The sequence below is a fragment of the Nicotiana sylvestris genome, chromosome 7 (assembly GCF_000393655.2).
Source record: "Nicotiana sylvestris chromosome 7, ASM39365v2, whole genome shotgun sequence".
Lineage (NCBI taxonomy): Eukaryota > Viridiplantae > Streptophyta > Magnoliopsida > Solanales > Solanaceae > Nicotiana > Nicotiana sylvestris.
In genome coordinates this window covers 116,694,271-116,718,973 of record NC_091063.1, presented here as the reverse complement: position 1 = coordinate 116,718,973, position 24,703 = coordinate 116,694,271, and the positions used below count along the sequence as shown (strand labels likewise).

The following is a 24,703-nucleotide window of genomic DNA, read 5'->3' as shown; positions in this document are numbered from 1 at the left end:
TATAAATAATTTTTCATTATTTGCTAGTCACAAGGCAGAATTATCAGTAAACAGATTAAGGTTTTATAAAATATTGTAAATCAACAAACGTTAGCAGGCCTTCTCAAAAGAACTCATTCTAAAGTGCTCCATGCGAGGTCAACAAACAAACAAAAGGACAGTAATTTTACAAATCATAGAATTAATTTCGCAACAACATTTTTATATAATAATACAAAAACAAATTAACCCAATCAAATGATTTTATACTCTGTTAAGTGTTATTCTAATTTTTAAACACTATATTAATGCCAATTTCTCACTCTTACGTGCTCTTGAATTCATCTTCATATATCTGTTTCTCATTAACAAAATATCAGAGGATATTAATTATCCCTTAACACTAACTTTTTTGCGCTAGGAGGGAAATGCATTTTTCCCTTATGTATAATATCCTCTAGGTAGGAAGTAGTTATAAAACGAGAAGTATGTGACAAACCTATTTATTCTAATTAAGGCATTCTCAGATTTCTTGACTCTTTTCATTGTGATTTTACATGCATTTCTTATTTATACATTGTATCTTTGACAAATTAAATTGCTGTCTTATATTTGGATGAATATGGATCACAATGGTGAAACAGTGGATACTTCGGTATCATTGTTATCCCCAAAGAGGTTAGTCTTATATAAGCTCAGAACCTGGTTAGCTTTGAGTTAGCCTTTAAGCTATATACGCCCATGGTATAATTATGTTACATATTTTTATTCCGTGAGACATAGAATAGAAGTTAAACTGTTTTGTTAATCTTGTCAGGTTGAGGGGAAAAGTTGCAGTTATAACGGGTGGTGCAAGAGGAATAGGAGCAGCAACTGCAAGAGTATTTGCTGAAAATGGAGCTCATGTTGTGATTGCAGATATACTGGATGAAGTAGGTGCAAGTCTAGCTGATTCTATTGAAGGTCGCTATGTGCACTGTGATGTCTCCAAAGAAGAAGAAGTGGAATCAGCTGTGAAACAAGCAGTGGAATGGAAAGGCAGATTAGACATCATGTTCAACAATGCTGGAATTGCAGGGTTTGGAGGGAGCATTACCAACATCAAAATGGATAAGATGATGACACTTCTTGCTATAAATCTGAACGGGGTCGTTCATGGGGTCAAGCATGCTGCACGGACAATGATAGCAGGCAAGTAGAGACGTACGGATCTAGAGCGAGTACAGTATGTGTGTGTGTATATATATATAGAGAGAGAGAGAGCTAGGCTCATTTTGACTGAATATAAATCCTTTACAGGCAAGCATGGAGGCACAATCATATGCTCATCAAGCTCGGCTGCTATCATGGGAGGCCTAGCATCTCATTCCTACACAATGTCAAAAGAGGCAATCCTAGGGCTTGCCCGAAGCACAGCATGTGAGTTGGGGGTTTACGGGATTCGAGTGAACTGTATTTCTCCTCATGGTGTCCCTTCCGAGATGCTTGTGAATGAATATCGGAAGTTTCTTGGTAATATGGAGCTTAGGCCTGATGAAGTAAGCTCAATAGTGGGGGAAAGAGGGAGTCTTCTGCATGGGAGAGGTGGAAGAATGGAAGATGTTGCACAAGCTGTGTTGTTTCTTGCCAGTGATGAATCTGGTTTTATAACTGGGCACAATCTGGTCATTGATGGGGGTTACACTTCTGCTTGTAGTCAAATGAGTTTCATATACCAAGACTGAAGGTCCAGTTACTGAAAAAGAAACAAAGGTAGTTTGTCTGCTGCTAATTTCTAAATGAGCACTCGGTGAACATCCTCACTTCAAGAAATTACAGTGTGATGACTAACAAATAAAATTATTTCTAAACTTTTATCATATATCTGTAGATTCATTTTCTATTATAATTAATAAGTTTAACACTATGGGATGGAGGTTCGCACAGACTTGCCTTTTAGTCATACATTTCTCTATATACTTTGTGGCCTTTTTTTTTTTTGTATTTTATAATTGTGGTATCCATGTCAACTTGCACGTAAGTCGATTAATTTCACGGGGAACATGCTTGTATAGGGTAAATTGGTTAGCGACAGTTGTATAAATGATGATATGACATGTGGAACTGAAGACAGGTAAAATATGAGTAAGCAAATAGTTGGCACCGGATACAAGCATGTGACCCGGTGCTAAGTGAATTCCGAAGGCATTGAAACTGAGAACAAAGATTTGAAAGGAAGACGTCGGTCGGGAAAGACAGCATTCAATGAGCAACCGTTACAAAGAATCTCTGTATTTATATCTAGCCATTGTGCAACCATCAATGACAGTTTTATTCTCATTCAAGAAGAACTTGATTTTGGGATCTTGTATCCCTAAATAGAGCTATAAATAAAAAAATTAGGGTCCATTGTAGGACACGAGAAATCATATGTATTTAAAGGCTATAATTTGGTCTTATTAAAAAGTTACTTGCTTTTCTTTTGCTCTTAAACGTTGTTCTTGTTATCATTTTCAGAGAGGCTCACCATACGATCATGCTTGTATTTCGTTTAAGTTATTTTCACAATCTTGATTCTATTCTTACTTATTTCGTTCAAATTAATTCATGTGTCTCTAAATCACCTTACAAATTCAATTGTACCGCTTTACGGGTAAACAGTTTGGCATCCACCATGGGGCATAGACAATTGTATACTCCCTCCGTTTCATATTAGATGAGGTTCTTTCCTTTTTAGTTTGTTCCAAAATAAATGACACATTTCTAAATTTGGAAATAATTCAACTTTAAACTCTTTCATTTTACCCATTTACCCTTAATGAGAAGCTTTTATAGCCACACAAATGTCATGGTCCAACAAACCTTTTACCCCTTAAGCTTTTAAGACCACAAGTTTCAAAAGTCTTATTCTTTTTTCTTAAACACTGTGCCGAGTCAAACTACCTCATCTAATATGAAACGGAGGAAGTAATTGATTTGATCCATTCATTTGTTACTAACAAATTTTGATTCCTAATTTGTTAGAAAAAGAAAAATAAGATATGAAAGCCAACAATGTGAACAATTCCTATAATGTTGAAGCTCACAACGAACGTGAGGATTTGTTCTAATATAATGATTAAACTAGTGAAACTCGCAATGAAAGGAGATGAAACAACTCCAGTTCGCAAAATCTTTGGCATGTAAGGATTCTAACTCATGATGATGCGGATGACGAACACGTTGTTGAAACGGTCAAAATCACCTCTCAAGGCTAGACCGGTGATGACAAAATTGAAGTAGGAGCTTTCAGTTGCTTCCAATAATTCCAATGGAGGAGTTCGGATTCCTCCCAGAGTCCCTGCAAATCAAACAGTTCGAAGAACCAGCAAAGATGTTCCAAGGGAGGAGTTCGGTTTTAACGAGGTAGGAGGTACCGGTAGTGGATCTGGGAAAGACGACAATGCTAATGATCCTTTCTAAACCAAACTCGTGAGATTCATGAGGGAAATTGAACAAATGGACCAAAATACAAAAGAATTTCATGCTCGGGCGGATCAAATCCCCAGAGCGCTGTCGGTGCTAAAGGGACCAGATCCCAAGAAGTATACTAATTACTGTCAAACCAAGTGCGTCCTCAGAGTTGATTCCGAAAAGGTTTAAGATACCGGATATTTCGAAGTTTGATGGGACTTCGGACCCACAAGAGCATATCACGACCTACACTATGGCTGTAAAGGGAAATGGCTTGGCTCAACATGAGATCAAAACTGTCTTGTTGAAGAAATTTGGCGAAACCCTGATCAAGGGTGCTTTAACTTGGTATTCTCTATTACCTGAGTATTCCATTGTTTCTTTTGAAATGCTTGCCGATTCTTTTATTAAAGCTCATGCTAGAGCAAGAAAGGTTCGAGCAAGGAAGGCAGATATATTCACAATAGCCCAAGGAGAATCTGAACTATTACGAGAGTTCGTGATCCAATTTCAGAAGAAAAGGATGTTGTTGTCGGTAGTACTGGATAAGTAGGTAGTGGAAGATTTTACAAAGGGTCTCAACCCATTGAGCTCCGATGCCTCCAGGAAACTGAAGGAATCCTAGGGTTTGCCCAAAGCACAGCATGTGAGTTAGGGGTTTACGAGATTCGAGTGAACTGTATTTCTCCTCATGGTGTCCCTCCTGATATGCTTGTGAATGAATATCGGAAGTTTCTTGGTAATATGGAGCTTAGGCCTGATGAAGCTCAATAGTGGGGGAAAGAGGGAGTCTTCTATTAGAAAAATTACAGAAGATTAAAAGAGAAATATAGCTTTGAGGCGTGAAATATCACTATCTTTCAAGAGATATTGCCCGTATATTTTTTAGGAGATTACAAGCAATTCTCTGTCATGATACAACAAAGCAAGAATTACACTTGCATTCTTGCTTGAATATCGCTGCTCCTGAAATCTCCTTGTATTTATAGAATTCAAGAGAAAAAATTTCAGAAAAGTCACACTCTTATATGAACAGTTATGTCTGTTCTATTTAAATTCAAATTAAAATCCGAATTTAAATAATCAAAAACTGCTCCAAGTCATTTATATATATATATATATATATATATATATATATATACACATACTTTTGGAAGTATGTTAAATACTCATTCTATATGACTTAGTGGACTTAGCCTTTTAAGGCCTCAAAAGTGACTTGAAGTCACCGATGTGGGAAACCCCCACATATACAAACTAACTATGTCTAACAATCCCCCACTAATTTGTATATGTATCATAATATCGTGTATAATGGAAGTATCTTGTGTAGATTTGAACTTTCCACTAGTGTAAATAACTTAAAGTTGGACGAAGTAATTGGTATCCTAAGATTTGAACCATAACTTCTTTTGTCAAACCGAAAGTATCACACACACAATATTATCAAGCAGCAAAACAATCCATTGTAGAGCTTTAGCACTTTTATGGCTATGTGCTACTCATGATTTCATAAATATTTATAAGACCAACCCTTTAAGTCTTATTCGAAGCGGCACCACTTCATATTCATATAGGTGGAATTTAGACTTTATGTCCTTGTTACTCAGACATTTGCTAATTCCATTAAGAATTAATTCAACCTGTTTAAAGTACCAGTTTGCACTTTCGAGTTTGTCATTGTACCCCTGTTATTACAGGCACTTAACAACTCTGTAGCTTCTCATATAACAGTAAGCAGTACAATAGAATTAAGGCTCCTAAGAGAATATCAGTGCTTAAACAACACAAATAACTTGTTATTACCCTTTGAACTTATATTATTAGAGTGTATACTAACTCAAAGTTGGGTTCCCATCACTTGTGTTTTAATTTAAGTGTTCAGCCCCATTCCTTCACTATTATGTTGTACAGCTTGTTTTGGCAATGCCTTAGTAAGTGGATCATCCAAATTTTTATTTGATCTCACATATATTATAGTTATAGTTTCATTGGTAATTAACTCTCTTATATAAGCATGTCTTAGGCTTATATGTCTTGATTTCCCATTATACATTTTATTATGAGCTACGCACATTGTAGTCTCACTATCACAGAATATAGAAATGGCTGACATAGGTTGTGGCCACAATTTAATGTCTAGTAACATGTTCTTCAGCCATTCCGCTTCTTTTCCAGCAGCTGCTAATACAATAAATTCAGATTCCATTGTAGAATCGGAAATACAAGTTTGTTTCTTGGATGCACAACTAATCACCACCTCCTAAAGTGAATATCCAACCTGAAGTAGCCTTGCTATCATTAACATTCGTAATCCAACTCGTATTAGAATATCCTTCCAATATGGTTGGAAAACCACTATAGCAAATACCAAAGTGCTTTGTTCTTTTCAAATACCCAAGTACTCTTATTATCGCTTTCCAATGATCATTACTTGGATTACTAGTAAACCTTGAAAGTTTACAAACTGCAAATGTTATATCAGGTCTAGTGCAATGCATTGCATACATCATACTGCCTATCGCACTTGCATACTCTATTTGAGCCACTGTTCTTCCTAAATTTTTAGTTAATTTGACACTTGAATTATACGGAGTGTTAGACTCTTTTATACTCAAATGATTAAACTTGCAAAGTATCTTGTCAATGTAATGGGCCTGTGATAAAGTCACTTTATTATCTGTCTTTGAACCTTGATACCTAAGATAGTATCAACTTCATTTAAGTCTTTCATCTTAAAAACAGAAGTTAAATACTTCTTAGTTTCATAAATTCCAAGCATATTCATACCAAATATCAACATGTCATCAACATAGAGACAAATGATAACTCCATATTCTTTAACAAATTTGGAGTAAATACATTTATCAGCATGATTATGTACGAATCCATTAGACAATATTATACTATCAAATCTTTCATGCCACTGCTTTGGTGCTTGTTTCAATCCATATAGAGACTTTATCAACTTACAAACTTTATGTTCATTTCCAGGAAGAACAAATCCTTCAGGTTGTTTCATATAAATCTCTTTGCTCAAGTTTCCATTTAAGAACGTAGTTTTAACATCCATTTGATGTACATACAGGCCATATATAGATGCCAAAGATAAAAGTACTCTAATAGATGTTATTCTAGCTACGGGAGCATATGTATCAAAGTAGTCAATGCCTTCTTTTTGCGTGAAGCCTTTTGCAACTAGTCTTGCTTTAAATATTTGTACAGAACCATCCGTGTTATATTTTCTCTTAAATACCCATTTACAACCTATAGGTTTAGACCCATGAGGCAAATCAACTAAAATCCATGTGTTATTGGACATTATTGAGTCCATTTCATCATTGATGGCCTCTTTCCAAAAAGCAACATCCCTCGAAGCCATAGCTCCTTGGAATTTTGTTGGGTCATCTTCAACATTAAACAAGATGGGCATTTTATAACTTACAAATGTTCTATCTCCTTCCACAAGAAAAACTATGGAATCTGAAGAAATAAAATCAGAATCGAGGTGTTTTTCATTTCTAATTCTTAGGCTTCTTCTAGGTTCTAATTGAGTATTGTCACTTTTCTCATTGTTAACAATTTCTAAGTATGACCTCTTACTCACACAAATATTACTTTGAAATGGTTTAACTAAATGCTCATCCGTAGTATCTTTTATAAACTTATTTTCTATAAATTCAACATGAATGGATTCAACAATAGTATTAGATTCCAAATCTAACAGTCTATATGCTTTTGAATGTTGTGCATATCTTACAAAAATACTTTTAATTCCTCCAGGCCCTAGTTTTGTTTTATGATGATCAGGAACCTTATAATAAGATATACACCCCCACACTTTGAAATAATTTAAATTTGATTTTCTACCATTCCAAATCCCATAAGATGAAATATGCATACTTTTTGAAGGCACTCTATTTAAAATATAACATGCAGTTAATAAAGCTTCACCCCATAAATTATGTGGTACGTGTGCATTTAAAATTATAGCATTAACCATATCCACTAAAGTTCTATATTTTCTTTCAGTCAATCCATTTTGTTGTGGCGTATAGGGAGCACTTGTTTGATGTATTAATCTATGCTCTTCACAGAATTAAATTCAGTAGGAAAATATTCTCCGCCCCTATCACTCCGAATTATTTTAATTTTCCTACCTTTTTGACTTTCTACAACTAACTTATATTCCTTAAACTTCTGAAAAGCCTCATCTTTTGTTCTAAGTAAATAAACATATGTAAATCTAGAGAAGTCATCTATAAAAGTAATAAAGTATCTTTTGCCTCCTCTATTTAATTCACCATTTAATTCACATATTCAGAGTGTACTAAATCTAATAATTCTGAAAATCTTTCAACTTTACGAAATGGTTTCTTTGTCATTTTTGCTTGTATGCAAATTTCACATTTCCCTACATGTTCCGTTTTACATGATATATAACCATTTCTAGACATATATTTTAAGGAACCAAAATTTAAATGACCTAATCTAGCATGCTACAAAATAGCATCAGACTCAACAATATAAGAAGAAATATAATTTATTTCATTGATACTCAATTTAAACATGTCATTACAATTTTATCCTTTTCCAACAAAGACACCATTCTTAGTTACTATTACATGATCAGATTCTATGACTATCTTGAAGCCTCTTTTCGACAGCAAACCAACGACATCAAGTTCTTCTTCATGTCGGGAACATGATATACATTTAGCAATGTTAACTTCTGTCCGGAAGTGAAATTTATCTCAACACTTCCCTTTCCTACAACATCAGCGGTCACATGGTTGCCCATCAGAACCTTCTCGGGTTCCTTTACTTCTGCATAGGTCTTGAACATGTTCTTTTCGTAACAGACATGAACTGTGGCACCAAAATCTAACCACCAGTCTTGACTTTGACTAACAGCAACAACCATGTTTAATTCTGTGTCCATACTATATGGTACTACAGAGACCATCGCAACCAAGCCTTGAGAAGAACTTTCCACCATGTTTGCTTTCTTGGACTTCCTTGAATTTCCAGAATTTCCGGAATTTCCAGAATTTCCAGAATTCCCATGGTTGAAGTTAATTCCTGCTTTCTTAAACCTGCAGTCATGAATCTTGTGTCCTTTCTTCCCATAATGATGACACTTCAAATCATTTTGTTTCTTAAAACGAGGCTTATTAGAAACTTTCAGATTTTTATTTCCATTTACTGTATCATTTTGACTAACAAAATTAACAGTAGAACTCGAAGGTTGGACTAAAGCGTCACGAGCACGAGTTTCACTTTCAATTTGAAGGTGAGTTCGAAATTGATCCACTGTTAATTTATCAGAAGAATGCAAGATTTTCTTTCTATAGTCATTCTAGGAAGAAGGCAATTTCGAGAGTATGGCACCTATCTGAAGTGAATCCGGAACTTTAACTTCAAGATCACTTAGTTTTGAATCTAAGATTTGTAGTTCATGAATCTGATCCATAATAGGCTTTGTCTCAACTATTTGAAATTCAAAGTATTGCAATGACAGAAATTTATCTATACCTCGCTTTTCATTTTTATATGCGATCTGCAATGTTGTCTAGATTTCTCTTGATGATTTCCGATTGGAGTACAAATCATAGAGTTGATCTGTCAAAGTGTTCAGAATGTGTCCTCGGTAGAGCAGTTCATCATCTTGGCGTTTCTTCCTCTCTGCTTTGGTATCTTCTAAATCTTCTTTAGCGGGCTCTGACATTGCAGGCAACATTGGATCAAGGTCATAAATATCTTTAGAGCAGTAAGCAAGAAGATCATCTTGTCCTTCTAGCGAGTGAAGTTCAATCCATCAAATCGATCTAGTTTGATGAACTCTTTTGGGTTCTCTACATCAGACATAAACTTCTCCATAGCAGAATATTTCTTGAAAATTGTTAGAAAAATTACAGAAGATTAAAAGAGAAGTATAGCTTTGAGGCGTGAAAGACCACTATATTTCAAGAGATATTGCTCGTATATTCTTTAGGGGATTACAAGCAATTCTCTGTCAGGATACAACAAAGCTAGAATTACACTTGCAAATTGAATATCGCTGCTCCTGGAGTCTCCTTGTATTTATAGAATTCAAGAGAAGACTTTTCCGAAAAGTCACACTCCTATATGAACAGTTATGTCTGTTCTATTTAAATTCAAATTTAAATAATCAGAAACTGCTCCAAAAAATAAATACAAAAATAAAACTTTTATATAAAGGTCCGCGCCGGCCCGCGCCCAAGCCCCAAGTCCAAGCCCAAGTCTTTTAGATATATATATATATATATATATATATATATATATATATATATATATATTACACATACTTTTAGAAGTATATTAAATACTCATTCTATATGACTTAGTGGGCTTAGCCTTTTAAGGCCTCAAAGTGACTTGAAGTCACCGATGTGGGAAACCCCCACATATACAAACTAACTATGTCTAACAATCCCCCACTAGTTTGTATATGTATCATAATATCGTGTATAATGGAAATATCTTGTGTAGATTTGAACTTTCCACTAGTGTAAATACCTTAAAGTTGGACGAAGTTATTGGTATCCTAAGATTTGAACCATAACTCCTTTTGTCAAACCGAAAGTATCACACACACAATATTATTAAGCAGCAAAATAATCCAGTGTAGAGCTTTAGCACTTTTATGGCCATGTGCCACTCCTGATTTCATGAATATTTATAAGACCAACCCTTTAAGTCTTATTCGAAGCGGCACCACTTCATATTCATATAGGTGAAATTTAGAGTTTATGTCCCTGTTACTAAGACATTTGCTAATTCCATTGAGAATTAATTCAACCTCTTCAAAGTAAGAGTTTGCACTTTCGAGTTTGTCATTGTAGTACATTAGATATATTACACATACTTTTAGAAATATGTTAAATACTCATTCTATATGACTTAGTGGGCTTAGCCTTTTTAGGCCTCAAAAGTGACTTGAAGTCACCGATGTGGGAAACCCCCACATATACAAACTAACTATGTCTAACATCTTCTGCATGGGAGAGGTGGAAGAATGGAAGATGTTGCACAAGCTGTGTTGTTTCTTGCCAGTGATGAATCTGGTTTTATAACTGGGCACAATCTGGTCATTGATGGGGGTTCTTCTGCTTGTAGTCAAATGAGTTTCATATACCAAGACTGAAGGTCCAGTTAAATGAGTTTCATATACCAAGACTGAAGGTCCAGTTACTGAAAAAGAAACAAAGGTAGTTTGTCTGCTGCTAATTTCTAAATGAGCACTCGGTGAACATCCTCACTTCAAGAAATTACAGTGTGATGACCAACAAATAAAATTATTTCGAAACTTTTATCATATATCTGTAGATTCATTTTCTATTATACGTAATAAGTTTAACACTATGGAATGGAGGTTCGCACACCGTTTTTTTTTTAGCAATCCACTAGGCAAGTGCCTGGGCTAATTTTTATGTATATATATATATATAAAGCAAAAACAAAGCAAAGTAATGTAGTGTCTTACAAGTTGTAGAGACATAACATATGTGAATTACATAGTCCCTAATACCAGAGTTGAGCATTGGATACTCAACTATGGAAGTACATTTTGAACAAATTGAGAAATGGTAAAGCAATCTTCTTGTGTAGTAATACTCATGAATAAAAACTAGCCCTATGAATGCAACGCTAGCATCAATTATCCACAGTACCCAGCACAGCGTTGCCTTTTAGTCATACAATTTTTTTCCCGCTAATATACCACTAGGCTGGTAGCCTAGTGGTGTTTTTTATTAAGATAATCAAAAATAAAACCACATGTATCTGGAAGTCTCACAAAATGTAAGTGCGTAAAAAATGAAAGTACATGGAACCTATTATCAAAGTCTTGTGTAAAACAATCCTTTGATAGTACAAAAGGAACTAGTATCCATAAACATTGAAGCAATTTAATTGATTTCAACGTGCAACAGCTCTTTGAAAGGACAACTTCCTTTGCGTTTGAAGTTGGGCAATTGTTCTTGATGTCTTGGTGATCTGGAGACTTCATGTGATGTCTACAACTAGTATTTAAACTTGACAATGCCTGCTTCTTGCCAAATTTGCCCGCAAAGCATTCTAGGATACCCGTCCAGTTCAATGCAGGAACGTTGTTGTGACTTTGTGTCCCAAATACCTGATCAAACCTAGACAATCTGGTAATAAACCTGTTATATATAAGTTACTTATGTGTAGTAGATGAACTATGTGCTTGGGGCTCTTCCGATTCTCACTGAAATAGCCCGCCCAAAGCTGTGAAATCCCATGGGCAACCATACCTAAACTGGGCAGTAGAGTATTGATGCGCGTAAAACTGATGTCACGACCCCGGTTCGCCCTCCGTGAACTATCGTGATGGCACCTAGTCTCTACGACTAGGTAAGCCTAACAATGCGAAAAATAAATCAATTTGCGGAAGAAAACAATTAAAAACCGAATAGTAAAATAAAACAACGTTTAAAAGTATCGTTCGGCATACACAATATCAACTCTCAAAAACGAATACATTTTCCAAAACCCGGAATTTCATGAACACAAGCCTTTGAATGTCTACCGGTATCTAACTCCAGAATATCTCACATGGAAAGAAAAAATACAGAAGGGTTAATACTTAAAAGGGAGAGTAGAAATGGACTCTTCGGTCTGCGGACGCGATAGATATACCTCGGAGTCTCTATAAATGCCTTGTCTCAAGCGTGATAAGTCTGCGTGGAGGTACCTGGATCTGCACATGAAAAACATGCAAAGAAAGGGCATGAGTACATCACAGCGATACTCAGTAAGTGCCAAGCCTAACCTCGGTCAGGTAGTGACGAGGAAGGTCAGGGCCCTACTGAGATTAAATAAAATATACGGTGTGACAGTATAAGATAAGACAGTACAGTTGAAAGATAACGATAAGAATTAAAACAGGATAATAAAGATAACTACAACTGAAACAGAGGAAAAAACAATCATAAGGAATACCACTCTTCACAAAGCAACTAACCGGGGGTCTCTCAGTATCCCGAGGATTTCGTAGTACCCTCAAGATGTGCCAGGGATCTCTTGGTATCCCGAGGATCTCTTGGTGTCCTCAATATATGCTAGCGATCTCTTTATATCCTTAGGATCTCTTGGTATCCTCAATATGCTAGGGATCTCCTGGTATCCCGAGGATCTCTTGGCATCCTTAATATACGTGCTAGGGATCTCTCAGTATCCCACACCTCAGCTCAAATCATAAATACGTACAAGGGATCTCCCGGAATGCCATCCTGTAGTCCCAAAATAAAAGCACAAAGAATACTCAACTAAGCTCAATTTCGTACCAAGTAAAATAGGTAATTCTAACCTAACATGCTTCACATAATACAATCATGACAATTTAAGCAATTAAGCCAATTAAACATGCTTTTCTAAGCTAACGGCAGGCTAAAATTTCAAGTAGAGTATGCAGGAAAGGAAAAACACAATTAAAGCTACTTTAGTGAAAATACGTTTTTCAATAATTAGCACAAGTATTCACTCGTCACCTCACGTACAAGGCATTTCAATTACCACAATACCAAATCTTAAGGGGAATGTCCCCCACACAAGGTTAAGCAAGCCACTTACTTCGAACCAGCTTAAAATCAACCCGAAACCACGTCTTTGCTACAAGTACTCGACTCCAAATGGCCCAAATCTATTCAATTCAATTGCATAATGTAAATAAAACTTCAAATAACTGATTCTACAATTAAATTCTAAGGTAATACGCGAAATTAGGTAAAATAACAAAAATGCCCCTCGGGCCCACGTCTCGGAATCGGGTGAAATTTATATTTTTAGAAACTTTGTACTCTCACGAGTCTATATATAACAAGAACATTGAAACCAGAGTTCAATTGACCCCTCAAATACCCATGTTAAGGTCTCTTAATCTCAAGCCCTAATTACCCATTTTTTCCAATTTTTTTACCACTAGTTAGGTCTTTAATCACATATAAAGGAGTTATGAAGTCAAAAATATTACCTCTAAGTGATTCCCCTTTGGTTTCCTCAAAAATATCCCTCGAAAGCTTCAGTCCCGTTCAAAAATGATGGAAAAATGAAGAAGGGTCGCGGATGGGCTATTTAAATACTGCCCAGATTTAACCCTATGCGATTGCATAAGATAACTTCCTCAAAGCAACGCGATCGTGACTAGCTCTATGCGATCGCTTAGAGTAATTACATCACCCCACTACCACACCAAGTCCTTCTACGCCAATGCAAAGGTCCTTATGCGAACGTAATGACCAACACTGCTCACCCTATGCGATCGCACACCTACCTTCGCGGTCACGATTCACAAAAATGCTTGACCTCAACTTACCCTACGCGATCGCGGATGGACTCATGCAATCGTAATGAACAATCACTGCTGCTAAAAATACTAGAAAGCTAGCAATCTCCCAAAGGCCAAAAGTGCCCGTTTGAGCATCCGAAATACACTCGAGGGCCCTGGGGCCTCAACCAAACCTACCAATATATCCCATAACATCATTCAAACTTGTCCCAACTTTCGTAATGCTCAAAACAACATCAAAACACCAATTTAGCATCATATTTGAGCCTAAGAACTTCAAAAACTCTCAAAATACACTTTCGGTCAAAAAGTCTATCAAACCTCATCCGAATGACCTGAAATTTTGCACACACGTTACATTCAACACTACGGAGCTACTCCAACTTCCGAAATTACATTCCAACCCTCAGATCAAAATCTCACTATCGAACCCGAAACTTCAAAAATTCAATTTTCGGCATTTTAAGCCTAAATTAGCTATGAACCTCCAAAACACAATTCGAACACGCTCCTAAATCTGAAATCACCCAACGGAGCTAACGGAACCATCAGAATTCCATTCCGATGCCGTCTTCATACTGTTCCAACTACAGTCGGATTTCCAAAACTTAAGCTCTCATTCAGGGATGTAGTGTCCTAAACTCTCCGAAACTCCAAGTAAACCCTCCCGGAAACTCACAATAGCAGAAAAAATATGGGAAAAGCAGTTAATAGGGGATCGGGGCGTAAATTCTTAAAATAACCGATCGGGTCGTTACAACTGGCCCTGGTAGCTTGAAGAACTATGCAACTTTTACCTAGTTTGATCCTCAGGAAGTAGTAGATGCAAAGGGATTTGCCTTCCATAGTGTAACATTTCCCGTTTCCTCCACACTGGACATAGATGTGGATCTTGAAGCATATGCTGGTGAGCAACCTTCTCTTTTTATTTTTTGAGAGAAGAATTGGGCTGACCTATGTAGTGATACACCTATAGGGATTGATTATTAAAGATACTAATACCACCATAATAGATTTGGCCAAAACATAGAGTCACACCCCCTCCAAAGTACCTGCAAAATTAACAAATATATTAGAGAAAAAAATCCTTCCTTCTCTCCTCCCTAAGGATTTGAGTTGGGTCATGTGATCTCCATCCCCTATTGCTTACCTCCTTTCTCCATGATACTTTCTCCTACTCTTCACTAGTATGATCTCCCCCCCCCCCCCGCACTCTCCATATCATCTAGCACCTTGATCAATTAGCATTTGACTTGGCAACTCTTACCCTCAAATAGGGTATTTGAAGTTTGTCATTGTTTAGTATCCTCCTCCCTTGTATGTCTAGTTCCTAAAATGAATGTACTGTTCTATATGTTGTTGGTCCAATGTCAAGTTAGCTAAATGATCAGCTAACTTGTTTCCTTCCCTCAGTACATGGACTAGCTAAAATACACCCCTAGACAGTAATGTTTTAATTTCATAAACCTGATTTGCTATGCTCCAAGGTGGTTCCCAAATTTCATCCAACACATTCTTCATAAGCAAAGAATCCGTTTCAATTATGCATGGAAGAAATTGTATTGGAGTAATATACCTCATGGCCTCCAGAATATCTTGTGCCTCAGCTATATTGTTTGTTGCATCCTCTACTGCATCTACCCGGGCATAGATGAGGTCTCCTATTCCATCCCTTATACAAAAACCATATGAAGCTCCTCCATTGTCTTCTCTACAGGCCCATCAATATTGCATTTTATCCAACCCACATGAGGTAATTGACACAACACCTTAGTATACATTAGTTTAGGAACATGATGTGCTAGCTTCTCATGTAGGTTTGGCCAGTTTGCTATGAAACCCTTGATGTCTGGTTTCCTCACTTTCAGCAGTATTTGATGAAGGGTTATAACCTATTAATTGATACATTTTTCCTATGCATTCTAAAATTCCTCTTCTTCCATAAGTGTCAGACAATCAAGTTTGACATTGCTTGGTATACTGCCTTCAAACCTATATTTTCAGATTTGTTTTACCATTTATTTATCAATTGTACAAGTTGCTTCCCTTGTGTTTTGATCCCTGCAGGTGCACTAAAGTAATTCCACACAAACCTGGCAGCTGGAGATGTCAAGAAGACATGAGGTAGTGTTTATTCTTTAGGATTCCTACAACACCAACATCTTGAAGTTCTGTAGTGCCCCAACCTTAAGAACCAATCATCTAAAGGCAGCTTTTCTTTTCACAACCTCCACATGAAGAAAGTTATCTTGAAAGGCAGTCCATGTACCCAAAAGAACTTGTAAAGCATTCTCTCCTCTTTTTTCTTCCTTATGTATTGCCAAGTAGACTTCACAGTAAATTGGCCATTTGTTTTCTAAATTCCACGTAGGCTTATCCTTTATTGAGTGATCTAAAGGTGGTGTGGTTATCTCTAGGATATGGTCAGCTAACTCCTCAGGCAGTAGCTCCCTCAATAATACTTCATTCCATGTCCCATTCTCCACCACATCTTCCACATACTTTATAGATTCATCACACCAATGATCTGGACCTGAAACATGGTAAAGAGCTCCAAGTCCAGTTCAATTATGGGTGGCAAAATGGGTAAAACAAAACAAGTAACCACCCATACTATCAGCTAAAATATGGGTTGGATAATGAACATTTTAAAAAAGAATTAAATACGGATATTACCCATATTATCCATATTTTAAATGGGTAACCACCAGTTATCCATGGGTAATAAAGTCAAAACCACCCCCTCCCCAAAAGCATCACTAAATCCAAAAGCATCACTCAGTCCTGCGTGCTATACAGAGGGGAGGTAGGCAACTTTTGAATTGAAAAGTAAATAGACATTGGTTGCCATGATTATAAAACGTAATAATTTCACTATAAAATTTGGTAGTATAAATTTTGGTTTGCTTATATTTTATTTTCGTTATAAAAGCTGGTAGATCCAATATAATTTTTTATATTAAAATTTTGTATCACATACGACGTGTGATAACAATCACGATTAATTAAAGTGAAAAATAAGTGAAATAAATAAAATTGTTCATATTCCAAAAGCCCTTTCTAGTTTTTTTCAGAAAAGATTAAGATTTAAATTAGAAATTAAAATTTATCTTGTTTAAGACTAAATGCATGTTCTAGAATATACACGTCATTTTTAATTTAATGCAATACATTAAATAAATTATAAGTACTAAGTAATGAGAAATTATTAATTTTAATATTACAAACAGGATATTATAAATTACAACATTATCATGTTTGCTAGTTGTAACTTGTATTTTCCTCCGTTTTGCTTGATGATCAACTCGGTCACTGAACAATGGAGGCTAATGTGAAGCCATGAACGGATAATACGGTTAACCATTTTATTCACCGGTTAACCCGTTTTTTATCCATATTAAATATGGTTTGGGTCGGATATTTTTTCCATTTTGCATTACCCGTTTTTTACCCGAACCGTATCTGATCCGACCCATCCGTTTGCCACCCCTAAGTCCAATTATCATACCAGAAGTAAGAGCTTCCATTCTTTAGTTGCCAACACAATTGATGCTCCACCTCATCTCTCATTTGTAGCCTTTTCCTCCACACATGGGATCCATTTCTCTAAGGATTTAGCACTTCATTAATCTTCTTACAATATTTGTTCCTCATAAATATAGACCATAATGTGTCTTTTGTTCTATAGTTCCACCAAATCTTGGCAATAATGCCTTAGACACGTCATGAAAGAATCTAAAGCCAAGACCTCCCTCACTTTTAGGCAAACATAAATTATCTATGAAGCCCAATATCTAGCCCTTCTGTTGCCTGAATTGCTCCAGTAAAACCTAGTAAACATCTTGTGTAATTGATTGATCACATATGCTGGTGGGTTCACAGCTGACAAAAGATAGCATGCTTACCAACACATGTGCAATCAAGATTGCCCTACCACCAATTTATAGTAACTTATCCTTCTATTATGATAACTTCTCTTGTACTTTGAAGATGATGCCCTTGTAGAAATGTTTTTGCCTCTTGCTATAAAATATAGGGCATTCCAAATATGTGAATGGAAAGGGATGTCTTTGAAACTCAGTAATCAAATGTACTATGTTAGCTTCATCTGCAGGTACACCTTCATGCATATAAAAGGAAGATTTTTCTTTGTTGCTCTTCTGACCTGAAGTTGCCTCATATTCCTCCAATACATTCATGGTAAGTTGAAATGCCCCGTAGTGAGGAGAACAAAAAATAATTTGTCACCCAAAACTCATACCTAGTCGTGATGGCGTCTTTCGTGAAGTCAAGGCCACAACACCCTTTTTAACCCTTTAATCATTAAAAGTCATTTTTAAGCCTTTAAATACACAAATGTTTCATAATATAAGTGTGAATGAATAGTGCAAAAATAACATACAAGCCCGATATCGGGGTGTCACTAGTCATGAGTATCGACTACAACTATTTAACTACATCAAGACCAATATGGTCGGGAAAAAGTCACAATTTATACATAAGGAAGAATAAAGAGGGAGAAAACAGAGCCGCGATCGCCAGGCAGCTACCTTGCTAACTCCCATGAAACTGCCACCAAGCTCAAAAATACATGAATCTGCACACAAGGTACAGGGAGTAATGTGAGTATTCCAACCTAGTAAGTAATAAAAGTAAATAAAGTCTGAGCAATAAGAAATCACAAATACCACATCATGACACCACAGAGGATACCGCATGTTTCCACAGACAGGATACAAATCAAATCACTTCGTTAAACTTTGATCCTCAGAAATATCCTTTGAAAAATATATTTCTAACCTTCCCATAGAGGTTTAATGAAATATACATATATAGTGAAAGTGATAAAAATCATAATCGGCCCCTCGGGCAAAACATAGCTCGTACACAGCCCTTCAGCATAACAGAAATTCACAACCATTTCATAATTTAAAAACTTCAGTTTAAATGAAAGTTATTTAAAACATTTGTTCAACATTTTCAATAGAGGCTCGGTCTAAAGATGATTGAAAGCAGTAACTAAATCAACATATTCAATAGAAACTCACTTTAAAGATGAGTGAAAAACAGTAAGTTCATAAACTAGCCCTTCAGGCAAAGCATCACTCATGTACATGTATATATATATATATATATATATATATATATATATATATATATATATATATATATAAAGGAATTCAAAGAGTTACATTACAAGCTGGATCAAGGGCGCACGATAAGAATTTAAGAATGTGAAGGTTTTCCTAAAGGTTCTGCAGCTTCCCGAGGATAAGTACAAACGTCTCCATATCGATCTGCGAGACTCTACTAAACCTGCTCATGACTCGTGAGACCTATGTAGCCAAGGCTCTGATACCAACTTGTCACGACCCAAAACTCAGACCTGGTCGTGATGGAGCCTTTCGTGAAGACAAGGCCAGCCAACACAACACCCTTTTTAACCCTTTAATCATTAAGAGTCATTTTTTAAGCCTTTAATTACACAAATGTTTCAGAATATAAGTCTGAATGGACAGTGCGAAAATAACATACAAGCCCAACATCGGGGTTTCACTAGTCATGAGCATCTACTACAACTGTCTAACTACATCAAGACCAATATGGTCGGGAAAAAGTCACAATTTATACATAAGAAAGAATAAAGAGGGAGAAAACAGAGCCACGATCGCCAAGCAGCTACCTTGCTAACTCCGATGAAACTTCCACCAAGCTCAGAAATACCTGAATCTGCACACAAGGTGCAAGGAGTAATGTGAGTACTCCAACCCAGTAAGTAATAAAAGTAAATAAAGTCTGAGCAGTAAGAAATTACATATACCACATCATGGCACCATAGAGGATACCGTATGTTTCCAAAGACAAGACACAAATCAAATCACTTCGTTAAACTTTCATCCTCAGAAATATCCTTTGAAAAATATCTTTCTAACCTTCCCCATAGAGGTTTAATGATATATATATATATATATATATATATATATATATATATATATATATATATATATATATATAATTAAATCAACATATTCAATAGAAACTCAATTTAAAGAGGAATGAAAAGCAGTAAGTTCATAAACTAGCCCCTCAGGCAAAGCATCACTCATGTACATGTATATATATATATAGCCCCTCGGGCAAGCCTCTCAGTTACTCATGACTCAACTCTTACCAATCAGTACTCACACTTAGCACTCACACTCAATAGGTACCATATAGTAACCACTGCAGCGTGCAACCCGATCCGAATATCGTTGCGGCGTGCAGCCCGATCCATAAATATAGTCGACTGCGCTCACTGGGGGTGTGTAGACTCTGGAGGAGCTCCTACAGCCCAAGCGCTATATCGATGTGGCGTGCAGCCCGATCCATATATATATATATATATATATATATATATATATATATGATCCGGCATGCAGCCCGATCCATAGATATATAAAATCCTCACAACCAGGCCCTCGACCTCTCTCAATCATTAACCTCACAATCAGACCCTCGGTCTATCTCAGTCATCAACCTCACAATCAGACCCTCAGTCTATCTTAGTCATCAACCTCACGATCACTCGGATCATCAGTAAAACAGGGAACTCAGCCCAAACAGTTTTCACATTTTAAGAAGTAAAGTGATAAAACCAGATTTAAATAACAAACAGGTAAAACATGACTGAGAATATGCTTTCAAAACAAATAGAGTGAGGAAAAATAGTGAAAGCGCCTCTAAGGGTCTCAACAGGTCGGCACAAGTCCCCAAACATGGCATACAACCCAAAATATAATATCAATCTCTAAAATATGGAATATCATAAGATTTCAAATCAAATATGAGACTTAACAGTCGTACAGGACGGACCAAGTCACAATCCTCAATGGTGCACGACTCCACACTCGTCCTCTAACCCTCAGGACAGTATTTACAATCATTATTTACCTCGATCATGTCCAAACTCTAGCCTGCGATGCCTTTGCCCTCACGAATTGACCTCCGGATGCTCCAAATCTAGCCACAATCAGTACATAACAATTAAAATATGCTAAGGAAACAAAGCCTACTAGATAATATCCAATTTACATCAACAATCCCGAAATTGCTCAAACCCGGCTCCCGGGCCCACGTCTCGGAATCTAATAAAAGTCATATCAATAGAATTCTCATCTTCTCATGAGTCTATACATATCAAGAACATCAAAATCGAACCTCAATTGCCCCTTCAAATTTCCAATTTGCACTCTCCAAATCTAAGCCCTAATTCCCCAATTTTTAAGCTTTAATTTCCACATTTTTCATGATTAAACAAGTAAGAATCAACATATGATCGAGTATTGAGATCAAAAATCTTACCTCCAGGTGTTATCTCTTGAATCCCTCTTCAAATCCTCTCAGAAAGCTCCAAAATCACCCAAATATGGTGAAAGTTAGCCCCAAAATCGCGGATAATGGCTATTTAAACATGCTACCTAGGAATCAAAAACCTTCTTCGCGAACGCGGTCAAAGCCTCGCGTTCGCGAAGCACAATCCAGCTTTGACCAAAATCCTTCTTCTCGATCACGTCTTGCCACTCGCGAATGCGATGCTTCCACAGACTAACCCTTCTCGATCGCGTATATGAATAAACACCCTGAAGCTCAGCTGCCCAATTCCTCTTACGCGAACGCGGTCCACTTCACGTGAACGCAATGACCAATCACACATCCCTTCATGAACACGGAGCCTGCCTCGCGAACGCAAAGGCTAAAATTCCAGCCTTCACCAGCTAGCCCTTCGCGAACACGAAGGCCATTTTCTCTGCAACATTGATCGACAATTTCTGCAATTTTAAATCATCATGAAATGGTCCGATTGACCACCCGAAACTCACCCGAGGCCCTCGGAACCTCAACCAAACATGCCAACATATCCCATAACCTCATTCAAACTTGTTCCAACCTTAGAAACACTCAAAACAACATTAAAACACCAAATTCGTATCGAATTCAAGCCTAAGAATTTCAAAATCCGAATTACGCTTTTGATAAAACAAAACCCAACCAAACCATGTCCGAATGACCTAAACTTTTGCACACACATCACAAATAGTACAACGGAGCTACTGCAACTTCCGAAATTTCATTCCAACCCCTATATCAAAATCTCACCTATCAACCGGGAAATGCCAAAATCTCAATTTCGCCAATTCAAGCCTAAACCTTCCACGGACTTTCAAAATGCATTCCGATCACGCTCCTAAGTCTCAAATCACCTAACTGATCTAACCAAGTCATAAAATTCTGATCCGAAATCATATACAAACAAGTCAAATCTTGGTCAAACATTTCAAATTTCAAGTTTCAAACTGAGAACTGTTCTTCCAAATTCATTCTGATTACCCTGAAAACCAAAATCAACAATTTACATAAGTCATAATATATCACACGGAGTAAGTCATGCCCGAGAATTGGCGAGCAAAGTGCAAAGGTTCAAAACGACCGGTCGAGTCGTTACATAATTATGTCATCTATAGAAGATAGGTAGTTGATGTTTTGACTCCACCTTGACATACCAAATCCTATGAAATCAGGATTGTCAAAAATGGCATCCAAGGCTCTCCCAAGCACTTCAGCTTCTAGAATGAACAATGTAGGAGAGAGAGGATCTCCTAGCTTAACTTCCCTTGAAGATTTATAAAATCCATTGGTCTGCCCATTCAAAAGAACTGAGTACCAATTATTGGACACTAATCTCAAGATCATGTCAATGAACATCTCTCCAAATCACATTTGTCTCAGCACCTTTGTCAAAAACAACCATAAGACTCTATCATAAGCCTTTGCCATGTCCAATTTGATTACCACATTAGATGGCTTCCCTCTCAATCTAATGTGTGAGTTATGATCTCTTCAGTTAATAAGATATTCTCCACTATGCTCCTTCCATTGACAAAACCTGCCTGATTCAAAGAGATTAAAGAACGCAGTAGATCTACTAACCTCTCAAGAACAACTCTGGATATGATTTTGTTTGAAAAATTGCTCAAACTGATTGGCCTCATATTAGAAAACGTAGCAACATTCTTCTTCTTGGGAAGCAATACAAGATTTGTGTGGGTGATGAACTTTGGAAGTTCAGCACCATAATAGAAAGCCTTGACCATGTTGAGAACATTATCACATATTATCTCCCAACTCGCATGATAAAATTGGCCAGTGAATCTAACTGGACCACTGACACTATTACCATTTAAGCCAAAAACTGCTACCTTAACTTCTTCCATTGTAGGTTCTGCCCACAACCTTTCATTTTGCTCATCACTAATCATTTTAAGAACATCCTGAATGATATCAAAGTCCACTCGAACTCTTTATTCTATGAACTGGGCTTGAAAGAAGTCAACTACCTCCTTATCCCCTCTTGTGATTATATCCAATTGTCATTATCATCCAGTATCCGAGTGACCTGCAGCCTTCTCCTTTTGCCTCTAACATGAGAATGGAAGAATTTAGAGCCCGTTTGGACATAAGAAATTTTTTCCTTTTTTTGATTTCGAAATCAGCGTTTGTTCATAAAATTTTTAATTTTCACTTAAAATGCATTTTGGAATTTTTCGAAAATTTGAAAAACTCCAAAAAGTTATTTTTCAAATTTTCCCTCAGATCACTCATAAAACTTCAAAAACAATCCAAAATTATATTCATGTCCAAAAACAACTCTAATTTTCAAATATTATTTTCACTTGAAATTTATTTTTATTTTTTTTGGAATTTTACAATTCTTATGTCCATACGCCCGCTTATTGTTTCTATATCCATCTTTAAACCATTGCATACCAGCCTTTTGTCTCCAAAATTCCTCTTCAAGATGATAGTACCTTGTAAGATTAGCTTCTACCTTGTGTAGTTTAGCTCTATTTTGTATTGTTGGATTCAATTCAAACTCCACCTTATGAACCTTAATAACATCCTCCAGGGATGCAATTTTCTTAAATATGTCTCCAAAGGTCTCCTTACTCCATACTGTCAATGTTGCCTTTACCTTCTTCAGCTTGTTTTGAAATAAGATAAATGGATTTCCCATGCCATCAGTCACCCAATTCTCCTTTACCACATCCAGAAATGTTTCATGCTTAGCCCAAAAGTTAAGAAATTTGAAGAGTTTCTTCACCTGTACTGTATCAATGTTACAGGATAATAGAAGAGGAGCATGGTCTAAACCATACTTGATCAAGTGCTCAACTTCTAGTGCTGGGAATAGATCAAGGAACTGTTGATTTAAAAAGAATAATATGCAATCAATATCAGACCTCCCATTCCACCAAGTGTACAAACTCCCCTTAAATCCTAGATCATACAATTCACATGTGTCTACACAATGTGCAAAGTCTTCTACTTCCCTCACATAAACAGGCAGGCCTCCATATTTCTCCTCCTCAGATAGAATTACATTGAAATCTCCTCTAACAAGCCAAGGAGATTCCATATCTGAAGCTAAGTGATACATTGAGTCCCAAAGCTCAATTCATTCTATAACATCACATTTGACATAAACTAATGTCACATATAATTCCTTATTCAGATTTCTATGGAACAATTTTAGTGTCATTTGTTGTTCCATGTCCATCACAATGTCAACATCAATATCTTCATAAAAAAAACCCATATCTTGCCATTCATGTTAGCATAAGTATAATGAATCCCCAACTTCCTTATATACTCCTCTAGCTTGTTAATATCTTTCCAAGGTTCCATCAATCCAATCAAATAAAAGTTGTACTTTCTATTTAGGTTAAGCAACCTATTGAAAGCTTTTTGTGTGTAATCGACCTCACATTCCAAACTAGAGCATTATCCATTAGGTTATTTGGAATTAGAGATCACAATCCTCTTTGGTTGCACCCTTAAAGGTACACTATATTTGTTGTCTTTCTTTTGCCTCCTTGCAGGTTTGTCAGCTGATTTCTTTGTGTCCACACTCTTAGGTGA

General features: G+C 36.5%; 2 protein-coding genes across 4 annotated transcripts; one reads left to right on the top strand and one right to left on the bottom strand.

Moving 5' to 3' along the window:
* The first annotated feature begins 537 nt into the window (after nucleotides 1-537).
* On the top strand, nucleotides 538-2,381 carry LOC104244083 (short-chain dehydrogenase reductase ATA1). Of its 3 annotated transcripts, none has more exons than XM_009799390.1 (4): nucleotides 538-657; nucleotides 797-1,170; nucleotides 1,279-1,731; nucleotides 2,034-2,381. In XM_009799390.1, the coding sequence occupies exons 1-3, from the start codon at nucleotides 596-598 to the stop codon at nucleotides 1,701-1,703; spliced, it is 861 nt and encodes a 286-aa protein (XP_009797692.1). In that variant the 5' UTR covers nucleotides 538-595; the 3' UTR covers nucleotides 1,704-1,731; nucleotides 2,034-2,381. The 3 variants fall into 3 exon arrangements, with proteins under 3 accessions (XP_009797692.1, XP_009797694.1, XP_009797691.1); XM_009799392.1 differs by having other exon boundaries at nucleotides 2,089-2,380; XM_009799389.2 differs by lacking the exon at nucleotides 2,034-2,381 and having other exon boundaries at nucleotides 1,279-2,013.
* A 13,561-nt stretch (nucleotides 2,382-15,942) lies between these two features.
* Nucleotides 15,943-24,200, bottom strand: LOC138873661 (uncharacterized). Its single transcript, XM_070152138.1, has 5 exons — nucleotides 23,509-24,200; nucleotides 22,715-23,035; nucleotides 22,517-22,601; nucleotides 22,288-22,423; nucleotides 15,943-16,277 (listed from the first exon to the last, which is right to left on the bottom strand). The coding sequence occupies exons 1-5, from the start codon at nucleotides 24,198-24,200 to the stop codon at nucleotides 15,943-15,945; spliced, it is 1,569 nt and encodes a 522-aa protein (XP_070008239.1).
* Between the last annotated feature and the right edge of the window lie 503 nt (nucleotides 24,201-24,703).